Raw genomic sequence first — 17,896 nt, forward strand, 5'->3', positions numbered from 1 at the left:
TAATTCAAACTGTGTTTTCACATTCAAATGTCAGCGTCTCTCCTTCCCTTTGCTCTGTATTTTTGGGTGTAAATTTCATCATGAAATTTCCATTTTTTTGTGCCCTCATTATTCAGTCTGAAGGTGCATTCCCATTGGTACACTTCAGTCTTGCCCAAGAGAGGGCTTCAATGGGACTGAATAAAATTGGAATTAGCAGATAATTAAAAAAAAGTAAGAAAACAAGCACTTCCTGTCTGTAGTAGTCATTCACTCCTACGACAAGGTTAAAGAAAGTACAAGAAGCACGTTTCTCATCTAAATTTATCCCATGTGAAAGACGTGAGGTGAGCGCAGCATGCAAAGATTTGTGATTCCTCAAGATGTGACAAAGACAATCATGGCAATTGCTATGGCAGTTACATTACTGAAAGCACAGGTTTATTTTTACAGACAAAATACTGCACGGGATGTGACATGTCAATATGTGGCTCTCGAGTATTTCCAAATGATATATAAGAAATTATGGGAGAAAACGCTAATCAAAAATGTTAACACGTAAACTGCATGTAAATGTCACACAGTTTAAAAAGGTTCGGTAACAGATCTCTAAATAGGAAAGTTACAGTCTGTATTTACTGGATTCACTGTAGAGGTAATATGTTTGTAACATGTATAGTTAGTAAATTGTAATATATGTTTGCTGGCTGAAATATTGTGAAATATTTTTTGTTAACTTTCTCTTTTTAATACAGATTACTACCAGCAAAGAGCCTCTTGACTAAATGTAGCTAACTCTCATGTGATGACATTTTAGTGGTCCCATGTCAGGGGGCCACTGTTCTCAGTTTTGTACATTAAAAAACCTTAGAACTCAAAATCACGCTCAAAATATTAGTGCTGTCAGCGTTAATAAGTTATGGTAAGTTACGGTAAAGCCATAACTGCATTAACGCGGAAAATCTCCGTTAACGAGTAACCGCGGATCGCCCTGGATGGCTGGATGGCGTCAACACGTTAACGAGCTAAAGGCGCTAACGTGGTGATGCTGTGCAGCTCCACACACAAGGTGATCCGCGGTAACTCGTTAACTCGAAAATTTGTCGCGTTAATGCCATTTAAATAAGGTTAACACTGACAGCTCTATAAAATATGTAAAATCAAAGATTTATTCAAATAATTCATCATTAAGAAAAATATGCTTCATCTAAACTAAATATATACAAATCAAACATGTTTAATATGATCAGATTTAATTGCAATAATTTTTTTAAATTTTTTTACAGATTTACATGTATTCAAATTACTTAAACTCAACATTTTAGGCACACATATTTGTTATTGTCAGTAAACAAACTCAGGGTCCTGCGGGGAATGGGGGCTGCATGGATGTAAAGGTTCACCGATGGACTCTGAAGTTAATGGGGAGCCAGTGCAACTAAATTAGCAACGATGTGACATGCGAGTACTTGCAAAACTCAGCCAGAAGGCTCGCAGCGGTGTTTTGAACAACCTGCTGATGTTCAAAGGAAGCTTTGTTAAGACAAGCGAACAATGAATTACAATAATCCAGACGTGATGAAATAAAGGTGTGACTAACAATCTTCAATTCAGAGCGTGACACAGTGGAACTCCACTTGGCAACATTTCCTAAGTGATAAAACCGAGAGCAAACCAGAGAATTCACTGAATAAACGGGCTGTTGCTATAAATGTAACCTCCTCCGGAACATTAATTTACAGAGACAGACAACACATTGCACAGAGGTCACATCAATTTATTTTGCCTCTTTATTTTATGTGTATTTAAAAAGAAATCAAAGAAATTGTAGCTACGATGGCTGCAATGCTACATTAAAAAAAAACAAAACATCTACATGTGACTATAAATCACATATTTAACTGTTGGAATGTAAGAAATTCAATGTGAAACAACAGCTAGATGGTCCTTTTTAATGTGGAAACCTTATATACACTGTGAATAACAAGGATTTTCTTGTGATCTGATTGTCTTCTGACTAAACTAATAGGAAATGAAGAGCAGCACGTTTTTACTTTCCCCAGAAAAGCAGTGCTTTCATTGTGTCTTTCCATCAACACCCTTCTTATTCATTACCTTTTTTTTTCTAGTGGAGATTTATTCCTACAGAGAGTACCATCAGTCTTTCGGAGCCCCTCTCTTTGGAAATGGCTTGTCTTATTGCGAACTGATGGACATTTAGATCTTTAAAGATGCTCTGGAGTCTTTTCCAGCTTTCGTGATTTGCGATTGAGGCATGGCTCACAACAACCAATCTTTCATGAGAAGAACACACTTTGTGAGTGCAGACTTCGGATGCCTTTAATTATCAACCCATCAGCCCACACTTCCAATCTCATCACAACACCTGGCTCCAAGTGTTGTTTTGTTAGCAAAGGCGGTTTGCTTACCTTTTCAAGCCTAGACTGGGAATGACTGTCTGGGCTCGCCTGGGAATTGTGTGTAGTTAGTTTAGTTCGCTTCTTTTCCTTGTCTTTTTGGTCAATTGTGATTTATGATGATCAGAGCGCATTTTACAATTAGCAAGTATAAATCCACACGGTTCACAAAACATTTTCTCAAAAGTGTTTAGATAAGAAGATAAAAGATATGTTAGGTGAGTTTAATTGTGAAATATATTCTAGACATTTAACGCCTATTTGTTTTGTGTTCCTTTGTCTTCCTTCTTTTGAGGTGATGTGATGAGTCACAGCTCCTAACTTGTAAATTGAGGAGCTAATTAAATCCTTGAATGTAGCTATTTGTGTAAAAATATGAAATCACGTGCATACTTCAGGTACTTAGCGCTGGGCTGACAGTATTTCACTTCAGTTGAGTAAAATCCAAACACATTTCCACACACAACCATACATACTCACTACTTTGTGTTGTAAGTGTCTTAACTATTATAAGGTTAAAACCAGCTCCAAGCTAAAGTAGCTCATTTTAACTGCACCATTTTATGACTGTGCAGTCATAATTTGAATGCATCGCTTCAACTCGCTGGATGGACAGGGACCAAGGCCTCAGTCACCACCAGCTCCTCACTTTACAGCAAAGAAGCTTCTAGCTACACCTAGGGGGGAACCACGCAGCTCAGCTATCGCTGGCATTGAGTAAGCAATCTGTCTGCTTCAGCTGAGTAATTACAGATTTGCAGCACCTTTTCCTGCTGATGATGCTGTCATGGGCAATGGCTGTTGCTGTGTCCTGCAGGCTGGTATGATTGTTGGAGAATGACTTTGTTTCAGTCTCTGTGCCATAATTTATAAGGTGCTAGTGGGAAGAAGTTTACAAATTATCTCCTGAATTTAAAAGTTGAAATATCGACGAGTGAGAGATGGTTGCTTTATGTTGCGCTAACTTTAATATCGCAGAGGAACAACAATCGTCTGAGGATAAGTGGCGGGATCATTAACCAAAAATAGACATTCAGCTCTGGTAGAATGCATTTTTCAATAATGATGTCAACTAATATAGAGGCAGTGTTTATTCCTGCAAATGCTAAGCCTTACAGCTACAGTGTGATGAATTACATTCAATTGAGTAATATCTTAAAATACCTCAAGGTTGGCTGAATTGTGTATACTGAACTCCACTTAGTTAGTTGTGATTAAAAAAAGATACAAGCTCAAAAAATGCCTAAAAAAGACCAACATGGCAGCATAATGAGAAATTTGAAAATTCACTTTAACACTCATCCTGGGATCCGTACAAACCCTGGAGGTGTATTATGTCATATCTCACAGGAGTTTTCTTCCATCGCTCCCATTTTTTAGGTCTGCCTAATGATGTTATCATTGTTGTGACATCAGATTCAGTGGACTCTGGATCTGGTCTTTGACCTTTACAGATGATGTGGTTCTCTTGGCCTCCAGCTTTCACTGGGGTGGTTTGCACCTGAATGTGAAGCAGCTGGGATGAGAAGGAGCACCTTCAAATCTGAGGCCGTGGTTCTCAGCCAGAAGAGTGCCCACTCTGTGTCAGGGATGGGGTTGCTTCTCCAAGTGGAGGAGTTCAAGTATGTTGCGGTCTTGTGAGGGAAGAGTAGAGTGGGAGATTGGCAGATTGGTGTGGATGCTGAAGAGAGAGGTGAGTGTCAGTTTAAAGCTGTCGATCTACGTTGCCACCCTCACCTATGGTCACGAGCTGTGGTGACGGAAGGAATGAGATCACTGATACAAGTGGCGGAAATGAATTTCCTCTGAATGCTGTCTAGGCTCTCCCTTTAGAGATTGAGAGTGGAGCCGCTACTCTTCTACATCGAAAGGAGCCAGCAGAGGTGGCTAAGGCATCTGATCAGGATGCCTTTGAGATGCCACCAAAGAGACGTCACCCTTTCAGAAATGACAACTTTGGGCTGCCTTTATTGTTTTTTTTATTTCTATTATTTTATATTTATTCCGATTGCTTTTCTCATATAAAGCCAACAAAAGTGATGTTTACTTAAAACTACTGAGAATAAAAGGATGATAAATAAGTATTTAGTAATAATGTGGATTGTACTTCAGATAACATCGGCAAGTGCATGTGTTAAAGACACGTTTTTCATTTTACAAAACTGCAAATTAGTTGTAACTCTGCAGTAATAAGATTAATTCCATTTTTTATCTTTAGATGCCCTTAATTACATAACTAATAACGCTCTGAGAAGAAACAAGTTTTGCCATTATTAGTGTTTTGCTATTATATTTGCTCTTAGCAAATATAATAGCAGTTCCCCAGAGACTTCAGCCGGTAATCCATGTATGTTAAATATGTCGGTCAGATGAGGGTTAGTCTCTGGAACCTCGATGGAAAATGAGCCGCTCCGTGCATATAAAACAAATACACACAGAGAAAATGTAGTCTTTCACTTTTTGCAAATGAAATCATTTGCTATTTCTGCTCACCCTCCTGTGAGCCTGGTGACAAACAACTCCCAAATATGAATGCAAATAACATATTTAAAAGGGCCTAATGGCCATTCCCAATATAATGCATCATTCTGATCAATTGTACTTATTCAAGTCTACACGCCTCTTTTACCCTTCGCCTCTGATTGTATTTTCCAAATGCCAAGAGCAGATGAATCGCTGCCACTGACACACAAGTCATTTAGCAACAATGAGGCCAAATGCTAAAAGCAGCGAAAAAATCAGCTTCTTCTCCTCCTCCTCTTCCTAAAATCTCTCTAGTTACCTTCCGACCATATTGTGTTGCATTTTCTACATCACTGCCCTGCATGGCGACCATCTAATTACGCAGGACTTCAGAATGGAAAATCAGACCGACGCCGAACACTACTCCATCCCAGCATGAGCCATTGCATTAGGTTGTTAAGACCACAGGCATAGTGCACTGTCATTAATTTAGCTGCCTTTGACAGTATTGAATGCGAGTAACATCTCTAATGAACGATAAGAACTACAATACCTGCTATTAAATCTTAAGGATGTGTCTCATACTAATGATGCTGTCTCCCTGGAGTGACCTCGAGCTGTGAAGTGGATAGTGCATGCACACAGTGGACTTGTTTTGAGGAACAAAAGAGAAAGGGTTTTAATGGCTTTGAGAGTCAGCGGGCTGTCTTTGTGAGTCAAACTTCAAGCAAGTAAGGAGAGAGAAAAAAAGGAAGGGAAGCAAGACCGACTGCGGAGATGTTTCTGGGTCTTACCTGTCCTGGTATGGCATTTTCACAAAGCAGTGTTTCATAGTCGATGGCAAAAACCGGAGCGTTATCATTTATGTCCTGCACTGTGATCAAAGTGATGCCTTTTCCGATTTGGGTTGGGTCATCTGAAAGGGAAAGAGAGAAGAGAGTCTGTCAAACTTTCTTTAAAGCACTTTGATTCTGCCTTAACTTTGCACTGGGCCAAATTATGGAATATTGATCTTTCTCATGTGTTATAATTAATCACAAAGGAGGTGGAGGGAGGAAAAAAAAAGTGCTGCTGTAATGAAATATGCAGTCTGCTTCAAACAGCTGGCGTTCTTGCCCTCTCTGCTGCGGATCAGCCGCAGTGATTAGACTCGGTGCTGGCTTTGTTGTTTGCGTGTGCGAATGAGCCATCTCGCACGGAGGGCTTCACGCCTCTGTCCGCCTGATACACACTGATGGCTAAATGGCTGTGTCTGAGTGCAAGATGATGATTTAGCCTGGTGGTTCCACGGTGCCGGCCAGAGATGACGCCGTGACATTCGGGCCGGCTGATTTGATGGTGATAAAAAGGACGTGCGGAGCCTCGGGCCACAGACTTGTTGTCATTGGCGTGGTCTGGCCAGAGTGGATGAAATGTGAGTGACTGCAGCTCGAGTGCACAACATCCCTCAACCACAGAGTCCCTGCACCCTCTTCAGTAACAAAGAACCCATTTACTATAAATACTGTCATAAGGCAGGACAGTAGATTTTGTTGCCAGTCCATGAACTCGAAGATGTTTTCAGCTGAAAACAGCGCCCAAGTGTCACTATGTGTCAGAAGTCAGTGCCTCATGCATGAGGGACTGTTGTGACATTTCATATGGCTATTATTATATGCTGCTTTCTTTTTGTTGCTATATCAGGCAAGCACTCACACTCGGGATTCAACCAAGTGGCGCATCTGTGTGCTGTTAGATGTAAATAAAAACACATCTTTGAAGCAAAGATGGATAAAAAGGCTTTGAGAAAAAGAAAAGAAAAGAAGACCTTTTTCACGCAGTGTTCGATCTGAAGATGTGAAAGCAAAAGAAGTGCTGGGCTGACAGGCTGGTTGTCTTTTTAACTTATACCGATGTGACGCAGCTGTTTGGCGTGCTCAGTGGATAGCGTGCTTGTGATTGCTGTCCATTGTGCGGAATGATAGGAATGCAATGTGGGAAAAAGAAGAAGGAACAAAAAAAGGGGTTTATGTCCTTGGAGCCATTGACAGACGAACAAAAAAGGCACACGGCACTTCTTCACATCACATTAACATTGTTCACCCGTGGGCGAGATCACCCGCCCTTAGTCAGCATCTCGTCCCCATGGCTCAGGGAGACATGGAGGTCAGAATGACCCTCCCGTATGTGAATTAACATTCCCCGACAGCTCCGCAACAACCCCAACAACACCACACTGCATTGTCCAAAGCACAGACAGCTTACAGAGTGGATAACAGGCCAGAAAGGATCTAAAGCTTCATGTATATTGCAAGCCAGCTACAGTATTGCAGTATATCTTAGGAAAAATGCATCCTGCTGATATAACCCTTTTGAGGACTTGGATAACTTACTTGCTCACAAGAGAAACTGTGTACATAAAAAAGTGATGCTCTCTGAGGTAATGTTGTCTCCCCTCCAGTAAGGAGCAGGACAGACCTGGTTTTAGGGCTTAAACTCTGATAGTATGCACAACGGGCTTCTCTCTTCACAGTCCACAAAGGACCTGCTAGCTGTGAGCGAAGGTCTTTTTTTTAACCCTGTAAACTAGAGTAGTTATTTCTTGGTTGATTAACCAGCAGACAAGCTATCTAGCTCAGTCACTCGTGGGTTTTTACTTTTGGACACACAATAGAAGACATCCCTAATTAAACAGAATCCAGCACCAGCATGTGGTTCACAATGTTGATATTAGAGCTGATGAAGTACTATTTATAGGATGAATAAAGCAATAGTGGACTACATAGTAGTTTTGAAAGTTTTTCCCACAAGGAAACTTACGGCTCTCGATGGCAAAGATGGTGAGGTTGTGGACAGAGTTTGCTTCTCGGTCCAGAGGTTTGGCTGTGCTGATGACCCCACTTAGGGCATCCACATTAAAGAAGCGCTCCAAGTCTGTGTTCCTGTCAATGGAGTACCTGGGCACACAACAGTACACAAAGCGCACATACACACTTTTAGAAATTGCTTTTGGATAGTGGTATTGATTTGACATTTTAGAGTTTCTTCTACTTGTAAGGAAAGATTATGATCATGTTTTTTCCCCATCAGCAGTAAGAGCTGCATTCGGTTTCATATATAAATACATACATTATCTTCACACTTTATAGAAGACATATGATGTTGTCCAAGCTGTCTCTAAATATTACAACTAATGAGTACAGTCCATAGATTGGATTAGATTCAGAAACGTGGAAGCAATTTGGAACTTTATATCACGAGCAAAACAAAAGCACATTAAATATTGATAAGCTTGAAGACTGCCTACTTGTCCCTCAGCACTCAGCGCCGATCAAACCTTTTCAATACAATGCAACTCATATTTCTAGAGAAAATTGCATCTTCAATTAGCGTACATCCAAAGGGTATTATTGCAATGTAATTTGACTCTTGTGGCTGCATTAGTTCCACAATAATTTTAATTTCAACAGTTGTAGTGAAATATATTGCAGATGCTGATAGCAGTCACAGGAGTAAAAAGAAGCAATTTACAGCTACAATGGTGCAGTAATTTGATTTTCTGATTAAGATTGCTAACAATCCGAACAGACAAAGCTTGAATCCCATACAATATTCATTCAATTAATGCAAAACAGGAAGGGGGGGGGGGTGGAGGTAGGGGTTGGTGGGGGGATCTTGTGAGTGACACCACGCAGACTGACAATGTGAGTGCTTGTTTTGAGCCATAAATGCCACGGCACAAGTGTTGAGCCTTGACCCTCCAGCAGGAATGCCCTTCTCTTGTTCAAGATGGCATTTCACTTTTGCAAATGCTGCACTCCTCTTCCCTACCACCATCTGGCACTGTCTTTATGACCGCCACACGGGGAGGTCGGAGGGTCTACGGATTCTGAGTTTGTCGATAATGTGGACTAAACACATTTTTAAACAAATTGGGATTTTAACGTCTGAATCGGGTGAATAAATCATTAGCACCTGATTGGACTGTTGGAGTTATCTGGGTCATGGGCAGAGACTCTCCCGATCGAGGTGCCCACTTTGGCGTCCTCTGAAACGACCATCTTGCTCAACGGTGTGGAAAAGACGGGCGGCTCGTTCACATCCTCCACCGTCACCTTGACTGATGTCGTGTCGCTAAACGGTCCCAAGTTCAAGAAGTTGGAGTCGATATTCCTGTTTGTGGCTTCGATTCTCAGAGAAAAGCTGCTCTTTGTTTCAAAGTCTAAAGGCTGGAGGAGAGGTAGACAGGGAGAATACAGAAAACATTGAGAGAAACGTTCACTTCCCTTATCAAAATATGAGAGGTGTCGGAAATGTTTAGCTCTTTTTAGAATTGAGAAATAAAAACTACACCAGGATTGCAGCTCTGCATTTTCACCCATTCACAGTTAGAGGAACAGTTACTATGTATGTAAATCTGTAAATCATTCAGACGATGCTGAGATATTGATCACAATTAAGGACGTGGACTCTAAAGACCCATTACAATTTAACACACAGTTAGACTTAAACAAAGTGATTTGGTGATGGATTATAGTTACTTTGTGCTGTGAAAGCAGTAATATTGATTTCAAGCAAGTCTCACAACATGGTGAAAAGCACGCTGAAATGAACGCTTTTGAAACATTTTTGTCATTTTGTCTGGCTTATTGAACTCCCCATAGCAACGTATAATATACTGCAAGAGAACATTGATTTGACACTTTCATTGTCTGTGAATCTCTCCTATGTTGTAATTGTCTGAGTTTGGTGCAAAACAAACAAGGGATTAAATTGGCCCATCTGACAAGAATTGCTTGTGGCCAACAATGGCCCTACCTCTCCCACAAAAGAGTGCCAGCAATGAAGTGTCACATCAATGTGGCCCGCGGAGACCATTTTCAAGCCCTTTGAAACCCTGAAATGTGATGTATCAGCCATGTGCTACGGAGCATGCAAAACTAAGGTGGGAACGCACAACATTTTCTTTTTCCATTAGAAATGAATAAATTACTTTTTACATTTAACTTGACAATTTTCTTTATTTATGTAGTTGGTGCCAGTAGCGCCGCTGTTATTTTGCTGAGTTTGGGTCTTTTCTTGAGTTTGAGACGACTGGAGAAGTCAACTTTTCGGTGACCGCGTGATGTTTATTTCATCACAAGAGGTGGAAATAGTCAGCGCTGATTTGTCATTAGTGATTAGCACTTAATCCAAAGGTTCTGCTGACATTTAAAACACAGTAGGAAGGGCAAAGCGGAGAAAGGAAAACCAGGGAGAGGAACTTATCCTAATATCCTTCATAAAACAAGTGTTTGCTGTCTGGCACAAACAGACCACAGTGCACTGAGATTCAGTGGCACGTCATTATTCTTATATAAAAATATTGCATCACCATGTGTGTGGTAGTAGAATTTCATATCACTGATTTCAGAAACGCGTGATTCATCTGTGACACGGGTGCATTTAATTAATTAAAGGAAACATCTGGCTTTATTCTTTTTTTCTTCTAGCTGGCAACTGTTGTGTTGACTGATGCCAACTCAGCCTAAGCTTGTCTCATAACACTTAACAGTCCTACAGCCACTTAGCTCCGAAGTCCTACCGAGGATGCTAAACGTAAAAAAGAACACAAAACTTGAACAGCTGGACGGTGCAGCTTTTAGAAGTGAAATATTTCAGCTGTTTGGGACTATTTTTTGCTGGAGATCAGTAAAGTTTTAGTAAATACTTAAAGCAGCAGGTGGCTTATGTGTTAACAATATAAAATAAAGTTTCTCTCCCACTTCATCTAAATGTTTATTAATTAAATGTTAAATAGTTGCATGGGGAAAAAAGAGAGAAAAAAGATTGGTTTGCACACTGCTTGTATACCCACACCACTCCAATCTGGATTCCAGGCAGCTTTCAGTGTCTCACCAGCTTGGGTACAAAGCCCTAAAATGTTAACCTGTCTCACTGATTTTCAAGAGTGAAGGTTCAGGACCCTTTGTGGTTACAAAGTCTTGGTATAAACAAGTCTTGGTTCAGCAGTTCTATTCACAAGCTGACTGAGTTGGGTTCCTGAATAAGCTCTTAAGTAATAAAACCAGGCTGTTGTTCAAGCTGTACCTTCAGCAGCATTATGACCCCATCTTGTGTGTCCTCATCTGTCGTTATGTTGAACATGCCGGGCCCATCACCGTCCATGATCCTGTAGTCCATCTCTGCGTTGGAGCCTATATCAGCATCCACTGCTTTTATTCTGGCCACAACAGATTGCACCAACAGGGACTCGAGCACCGTGTACTGATAGTTCTCTGGAAAGAGAAGGACAGGAGTGGATGCTGGTAATGGATGTGCTTATTTCACCGCCAATTCGCTTTCGAGCAGCTACGGCTCGTGCTGTAGCTCTTCAGCTTTGATTTGACTGTGTGTCTCCTCGATGAATTCATGTTACATAAAACAGACAGGCAGCAGCAGTCGCACACATGAAATAAAGCGTTTTGTTTCAACTTCATGGTGGCGCTCTGAATAGACTGCGGAGAAAAGCAATGGAAAATTAAAATATGCAATCAAAAACGTCAAAGGCTAATTTTATATTTCCCCGTCCTTTAAATTCGGGTTCTGTAACAATATCATCTGCAAAACACAAAACTTTCAAAAGGCTGTCTGAATGTAACAGGTTATCCTCCCAAATGCAAAAAAGAGAAAGTAATAAAAAAAAGAAAGAAAACTGGAGTCACGCTAAGATTTCTGTGGTACATTTTTTTGTGAAATGAAATGTCCACTCAAAGATTCTATTACTCCAAAACTCTCCATTGTGTTCCCTGAGCTTTTGTGTGACCCTCTAGATTTAAAGTACTCTTATGAGAATAAAGAAGGGAATCATATTCATAATCATAATCTCCCCAATCACCATGGCAGAGCTCATTACCAGACCTTTCTGTGTTCCTCACAGTGTCTCCCTCAGCCTCCGTCTAAATGCTAATCTCCCTGACATTGTTTGCTGCCATGTAATCTTTATAATGGCTTTTTAATTTGCCGTGGAGCAGCAGCTCTTTAAAAGACCAAAAAATTGCTTTCCTCCCTCTGTACTGCCCCTTCACCTACCTCCTGCCCTTTCCTCTCCCAAAGCCTGTCCTCTCACGCAGCTAACCTTGGTGTCTTTCCCCTTGGACTAGCTATTGCTCTTGGACTCTATCAGCTCCGATGCTCCATGATGGCGTATCGATTCTGACCCATGACCCCGTGAGCTCAACTGCTGGAGCAAAATCGAGAACTCCAAAGTCTCTTTCTTCTCTGCGTGACAGCACTGGGTTAAAACGACACTGACGACTTGTTGTGCAAACTTGAACCTTTCTTTCCCCCCAGGGACCAGCAAATTGACTCGGCTTCATGGCAGTCCAGTGGTGAGAGCACCAGCCAGACAGCGGTTGGGCTATCAGCAGTAAACCGATTGCTGGCGCTTCGGATTATCATGAGAAGCGCTGCATGCCTTTGAATCCTAAAGCTCGGCCTGGAACCCATTAGCAGCCCGTGAAATAGGCTGACAACAAAAAAAGAGAAAAAAAAGGCAGTCTGATTGATCCTGGTATCCAACACTGAAGCAAACACCAGCTCTGATGAAGAATAAGGCAGAGAGGTGCACACCTCGCAGGAAGGTTGGTTTTTAATTTGGCATTAAAAGTCCAAATGTTTGCTGAAAATACAAGTTGGAAATATGAAGAGACACTAGGGTAAGAAAGATTTTAAAAATAACATTGGAAACTCGTGAGATGAAGTTTAATGAGTGTGTTTTGCTTGTAAGAGGTCTGAGTATTTTCTATCCAACTTTATTTTACCACACATTGTGGAAAAAGAAAAGAAATCTCGTTACGGCTTGTTGTTACAGCAACTGTAATAAATTCAAATGATTTTTTTTTTCCAAGGGTGAAACAACAACCCAGCCTTTTGCACCGCTGCATTCATTGCATACATTACAAAGTATGCCCTCATTTGGTTCTCTAAGTTCAAGAAGTTTTTCAGTAATAATGATAGATCTTTAACGCTTCATTCAGCCAGGAGGGGAAAAAAGAAAGAAAGAAAGGAGCCGGTTATATTCTGATTGCTGAGTAGCTGTTGAATATGGCATTTAGGCTATAAGCTTAATCAACCCAGTAAGGACAATCAGGAAAAGAGTCTTACTGTGAGCGAACCGAGGCGGGTTGTCATTGACATCTGTGAGCGTGACCGTTACAGAGGTGGTGCCGGAGAGGCCACCCATTTGGCCAACCATGTCTTTGGCCTGGATGACGAGAACATATTGATCCCTCGTCTCCCGGTCCATGTTTGGCAGAGCTGTTCGGATGACACCTGATGAAAGAACCAGAGAGGGCGTTTCCAAGTTTGTATATATAACACTTTGTCTCATTTTCACCAGAACTGCCTGTCAAGTTTGAGCAAAAAAAAACCAAAACCCCAACTCAGTTTAAGCTGAAGGGTTTCAAATATTTCAAATATAGTACTTATAGTTAGAATAGTTATAGTTATAGTTGTTTATACTTTGTAAGGGAAATGGGATAAAGGTGGAGTGCTTTAATGAAACATGCAAACATAAATAGAATACATCATATGAGGCAAAAAACAGAGTTTGGATCATCTTTGGATGTTGCCCTTTTGTTCTGTTCTTGGTCAAGATGATCCCACACCGCTTCAATAGTGTTGAGGTCCGGGGAGGCCAATCCCTGACTGATTTTACTGTATTGGCAATGTCTTTGGGTTGGGATCGTTGTCATGCTGAAATATGAAGCTGTTGCCAATCCAGATGGTATTGCATGGTGGATCAAAATTTGACGGTACTTTTCCATGCTCATCATTCCATCAATTTTGATCGGATCTCTGACCCAACTGGCTGAAATGTAGCCCCAGACCATAACAGATGCTCCACCCTCCTTTTGCAGATGGCTGTAGACACTCATTGTTGTACCTCTTTCTTGACCTCATCCATATTGCTAATGATTTAACTAGAAATTTCAAATTCGGATTCATCACTCCAAATGACCTGTTGACACAGATTTTCAGTCCAGTTCTTGTGTGATTTGGCTTACTTCAGCCTTTTCTTCTTGTTTCACTTTCTTAAGGATGGCTTCTTAAAGGCCACCCTTCCCCTCACACCATTTCTGATGAGGTTTCAGAGAAGGACAGTATGTATGTGTCAGGTCTTTGTTGTATTTTTCCTAATTCATAGAGACATAAATTTAAGATACAGTCTATGTGCTGTAAATGGTTGTTTAGGCCTGCCACTCGTTCCTTTTTCCTTGTCTATTTTCCTCAAACAAGGGCACAGCATGCTGAGATATGCCAAGTTTTCAGCTAATAGCTGTTTAGGAATTACCTTGATGGGGAAAAATCCTATTTTATTCCTGTCAAACTGTGTTATCTTTGCCATTTTTCATAGATTCAACTAAATAAATAAGAACAATTTATGTGTTTTGTGACAGGCTGCTAGTAACAAAGTGCCTAAAGATACAATTTAAAATTGGCTCTTTGCTAAGTTACTGTTATGTTTAGACACAACACTGATTTATCCCTTGAGCTAGATGACTTTTTTGTGCTCGAATGATTCATAGGTTTGTGTTAAGTGGTTTAACAAACAAAAACCTTGTGTTTTTTAGCATACTGGACTGAAAATGAGTGAAAAAGCAGCCAATTTCCAAAAATTAACTTTGAAAGACCTTCAGAAAACCTGTAGAACTGTTGTTCAAGACTGCTTTGAAATTACAAGAAAGTCTGGCTTTTCAGCTTACGACACTGTCAGCCACATACAATGCAGTTTTGAGAAGTGCCTCAAGTGTCTCGACCTTCAGTCATATCTTGAGTGAGGTGACCTCAATAGGTCACATGACAAGGTGAGACAAGATCTTGGTGGTTTCACCCGAAACCTTTGGTTGTAATGATCCACGCCTTTTTCCACACTTTGACTCATGCAACGAGGGACATGGTTAATAGTAGGTTAACAATCCTCTTATCAAACAGCCCCCATCTGGGTTTAAATATCTGGGACTCTTCATCATTTGGTTTTAGAACTGAAGAAGGATCCCGGATAAGAGGTGAAGCATCTTCAAGAAAGTCTAGTCATTTTCTTTCCGAGATCCTTAGTCTACCATGACCTGGATGACTACACGGACGTAACGTCTGGCTCTTTGAAAGCTAAATATAATGAAATGCTGGGTAGCTCAAAACTTTAGCACAGTACTAAGAACCTGGCACATCAATTAATTCATTTCAAAACCATACACAGAACATACATTACACCCTATAGGAGGTTCCAGATGAAACTACATGCTACGTATCACTGTCACATCTGCAATGATTCGTCACCAGGCACGTTTTTGCACATGTTTTGGGACTGTCCTGTTGTATCCAATTTTTGGGTCTTTGTGAACTCTTTGTTATCTGAGGTGCTGGAAGTTTTTCATATTCCCAATCCTGGTCTTTGTCTCCTTAATGATACCTCTGAAATCTCCTTAAAACAAATACAATGCAAAATGTTGTTCGCTGGATTCACATCCGCAAAGAAGACTATTACAAAGCAATGGTTCAGTCCTGACATTTGTATGGAATCATTCTGGATACGATGTCTTATCCGTGTTATTAATTTTGAACATACCACAGCAAAATTAAATAAAGCTCGACCCACGACTGTTGAAGCTTGGAAAATCTGCTCATCCAAAGTTATCCCCTGGAAGAGGCAATAACTGGTTTTGACTTTGTGTTTTTGTGTTTTGTCTTTGCTGTCCCTATGCCTTGTGACCAATGTTTGCTTTGCTACTGCAGTTTACAGTTGTGCTGTATATGTCTGTACCCCCCCAACCCCGTTTTAAATCACAAAAAAAAAAAACTTTAGAACAGTACTGGACATTTATTCATCTAGCTATCTATAACAGTCATTTACTGATTTGGCTTTTTTGTATATCGATTGTTTATCCAGTTGCTTAAAGTTTAGCATCCAACAGTAACAGTAGGTTATGTACTCCTTCACCTACTCTTCAAGTAGCAGATCAAAAATTGGCTTATCTCTGATGCCTTTTTTTCTCATTCATGTTCATTTTGATTCATTTACTCAGAACCTTTCTCTGATGCAAAGCTTTAATTGTCTCGTATCCATTGCTTGTGTTTTTAACATGAAAGCATAAAAAGCACTTATACACCACCTTACAAACTATGACGTCAACCTCAAAATGATTTCAGCTTTGAAGTTAGTTGGTAAAAAGACTCCAGTCGTGCTAAAATAGATGCTGAATTCAGACTGGAAAAGAGTGATCACATCAATCATGTAGTCTTATGAGAATGCTTTGACATGGAGTAATTGTCCATAATGACTGGTCCCTTGTTTACACACCGGCAATGATTTGTGACTCCTTTGTGCCCTCAAATGTGCCGTCACTCCAAATAGTTTAGGGGTCTGAAGCATGATGAGGATAATGTAAAGATGCTGTCAGAAAAGCAAACACATACAAGGGGATATTTTTGCTGCCAGGGGAGGCATTATCTGTCTGTCCCCCTGTCATGATTGATCTGTATCAGAAAAATCAGAGATGTGTCAACACTGACATCCAATGACTGGCTCATGCGATTAGTGCTGCTGTGCGGTGTATACTTTAATCACCACAACAGCATTAAACACAAGCACAAATTCTTAAAAAGCGTATGGAGAAATCTTTTCATTAACAGCATTTTTCTAATCTCAGCTTTATCTCCTGACTACAAAGATGATAATTCCAGAAAAAAATTAACGCGACACATTTAAATGCAAAGAAAAGTGCCCTAATCCTTCAAAAGCAATCACTGTTGCTTTCAAAGTTAATGACTTGCCACACAATGTGTTTCATTCATTAAATGGCACTTATTAAAGATTCCTACAGAACCTGAAAGATTACTCATTAAGAACCACACAAAGCCACAGCATACAGTTCCTGAATAAATGAATCATTTTTGGTTGCTTTATCGTATTCACAGGCTGATGAAGCAGATCAAAGAGGGTGCTCTTTCTTAGCGCTGGCACCTGAAGAATTTCCCATAATCCTTTAAATTACCCACAAAAATGGCACGCAATTGAGGTTCAGTTTTATGACATTGAAATAAAAAATAAAAATGAAATAAATGCACACATTTGCTCATTAAATGCTGTCCCCTTTGGTGCGAACGGTGTTGTCTTTAGACATAAAAAATAGTTTGCAGATTTCACAGACATAGATTTGGACCAATGTTTACTCAGAGCTGCACTAATCAATAGTTCCATTTGCACAATGGCTCATTTAGAGTGTAATGTGAAAGGTGGCACTTGTATAGATTACAGAGGTTTGCCAGCCTGCCCAGAGTTTTAGTATGTTCCATGTTTATCCTGCTTTTGTGATGACAAGTTCAAGGCTCTTACAGCCTCATTAACCCTCCTTTATTTATTAATTTCTTTTTTGATTTCCTGTGTGCTACCTATTCTGCACCAAAAGGAAGACTCTATTTGGTGAACATAATCGAGCATTTAGATGACAGAGCCAGACGTTTTCCTTTGGAGGATGGAGGCCAAAACAGAATTAAAAAGACTATAATATTGGATATTCATCAGACTGCCAAAAACATGACTTTATTAGTAATTAGTACTATTAATAACCTTCCTCTCTGTTTGAGTGATGTGTAAATTTAAACAGTTCAAACACAAACTGAATGTTATAATAATGTGAAAAGAAGCTGTTCCATTTAGTTAATATGCATGCTGTATTTGCTTTTTTGTTGTAGTTCAGCAGCTTTTCAGCTCCCTATTTTAATAATTCTGAACACATTTATGAATGTTTCTTTCCAACATATATCTGATAAAGTGCTGTCATTAAGATGATTATGCCCTGCCACATTTAAATATTATGTATGAGGACTGTGTGCTGTTTATTTTAAGCATAAAGCATCTTTTGGACCAAACAGGTCTAAAATCAAATAAAATGCTATACACACAAACCTTTCCTCCCTAACTCAAAACTACAACTCTCATCACTTCACGCCCCACCTAATCCTCATCCTTTCTTCAACCCGAGGAAGGATTGCAGCTCGGGTTCTCGGGAGAATAA

The 17,896-nt window shown here is 40.2% G+C and overlaps 1 protein-coding gene across 1 annotated transcript in view; it reads right to left on the minus strand.

Annotated features, from left to right (window-relative positions):
* The window catches only part of LOC113029246 (cadherin-7), a 116,181-nt gene that overhangs the window by 30,753 nt on the left and 67,532 nt on the right, over nucleotides 1-17,896 (minus strand). The window contains exons 5-9 of the mRNA XM_026180022.1: nucleotides 12,984-13,151; nucleotides 10,929-11,116; nucleotides 8,814-9,067; nucleotides 7,659-7,795; nucleotides 5,654-5,775 (exon numbers count right to left, since the gene is read on the minus strand). Coding sequence (XP_026035807.1) covers nucleotides 5,654-5,775; nucleotides 7,659-7,795; nucleotides 8,814-9,067; nucleotides 10,929-11,116; nucleotides 12,984-13,151 — 869 coding nt within the window. The remainder of the gene's footprint in view (nucleotides 1-5,653; nucleotides 5,776-7,658; nucleotides 7,796-8,813; nucleotides 9,068-10,928; nucleotides 11,117-12,983; nucleotides 13,152-17,896) is intronic.

Source organism: Astatotilapia calliptera, chromosome 9 (genome assembly GCF_900246225.1).
Source record: "Astatotilapia calliptera chromosome 9, fAstCal1.2, whole genome shotgun sequence".
Taxonomy (NCBI): Eukaryota; Metazoa; Chordata; class Actinopteri; order Cichliformes; family Cichlidae; genus Astatotilapia; species Astatotilapia calliptera.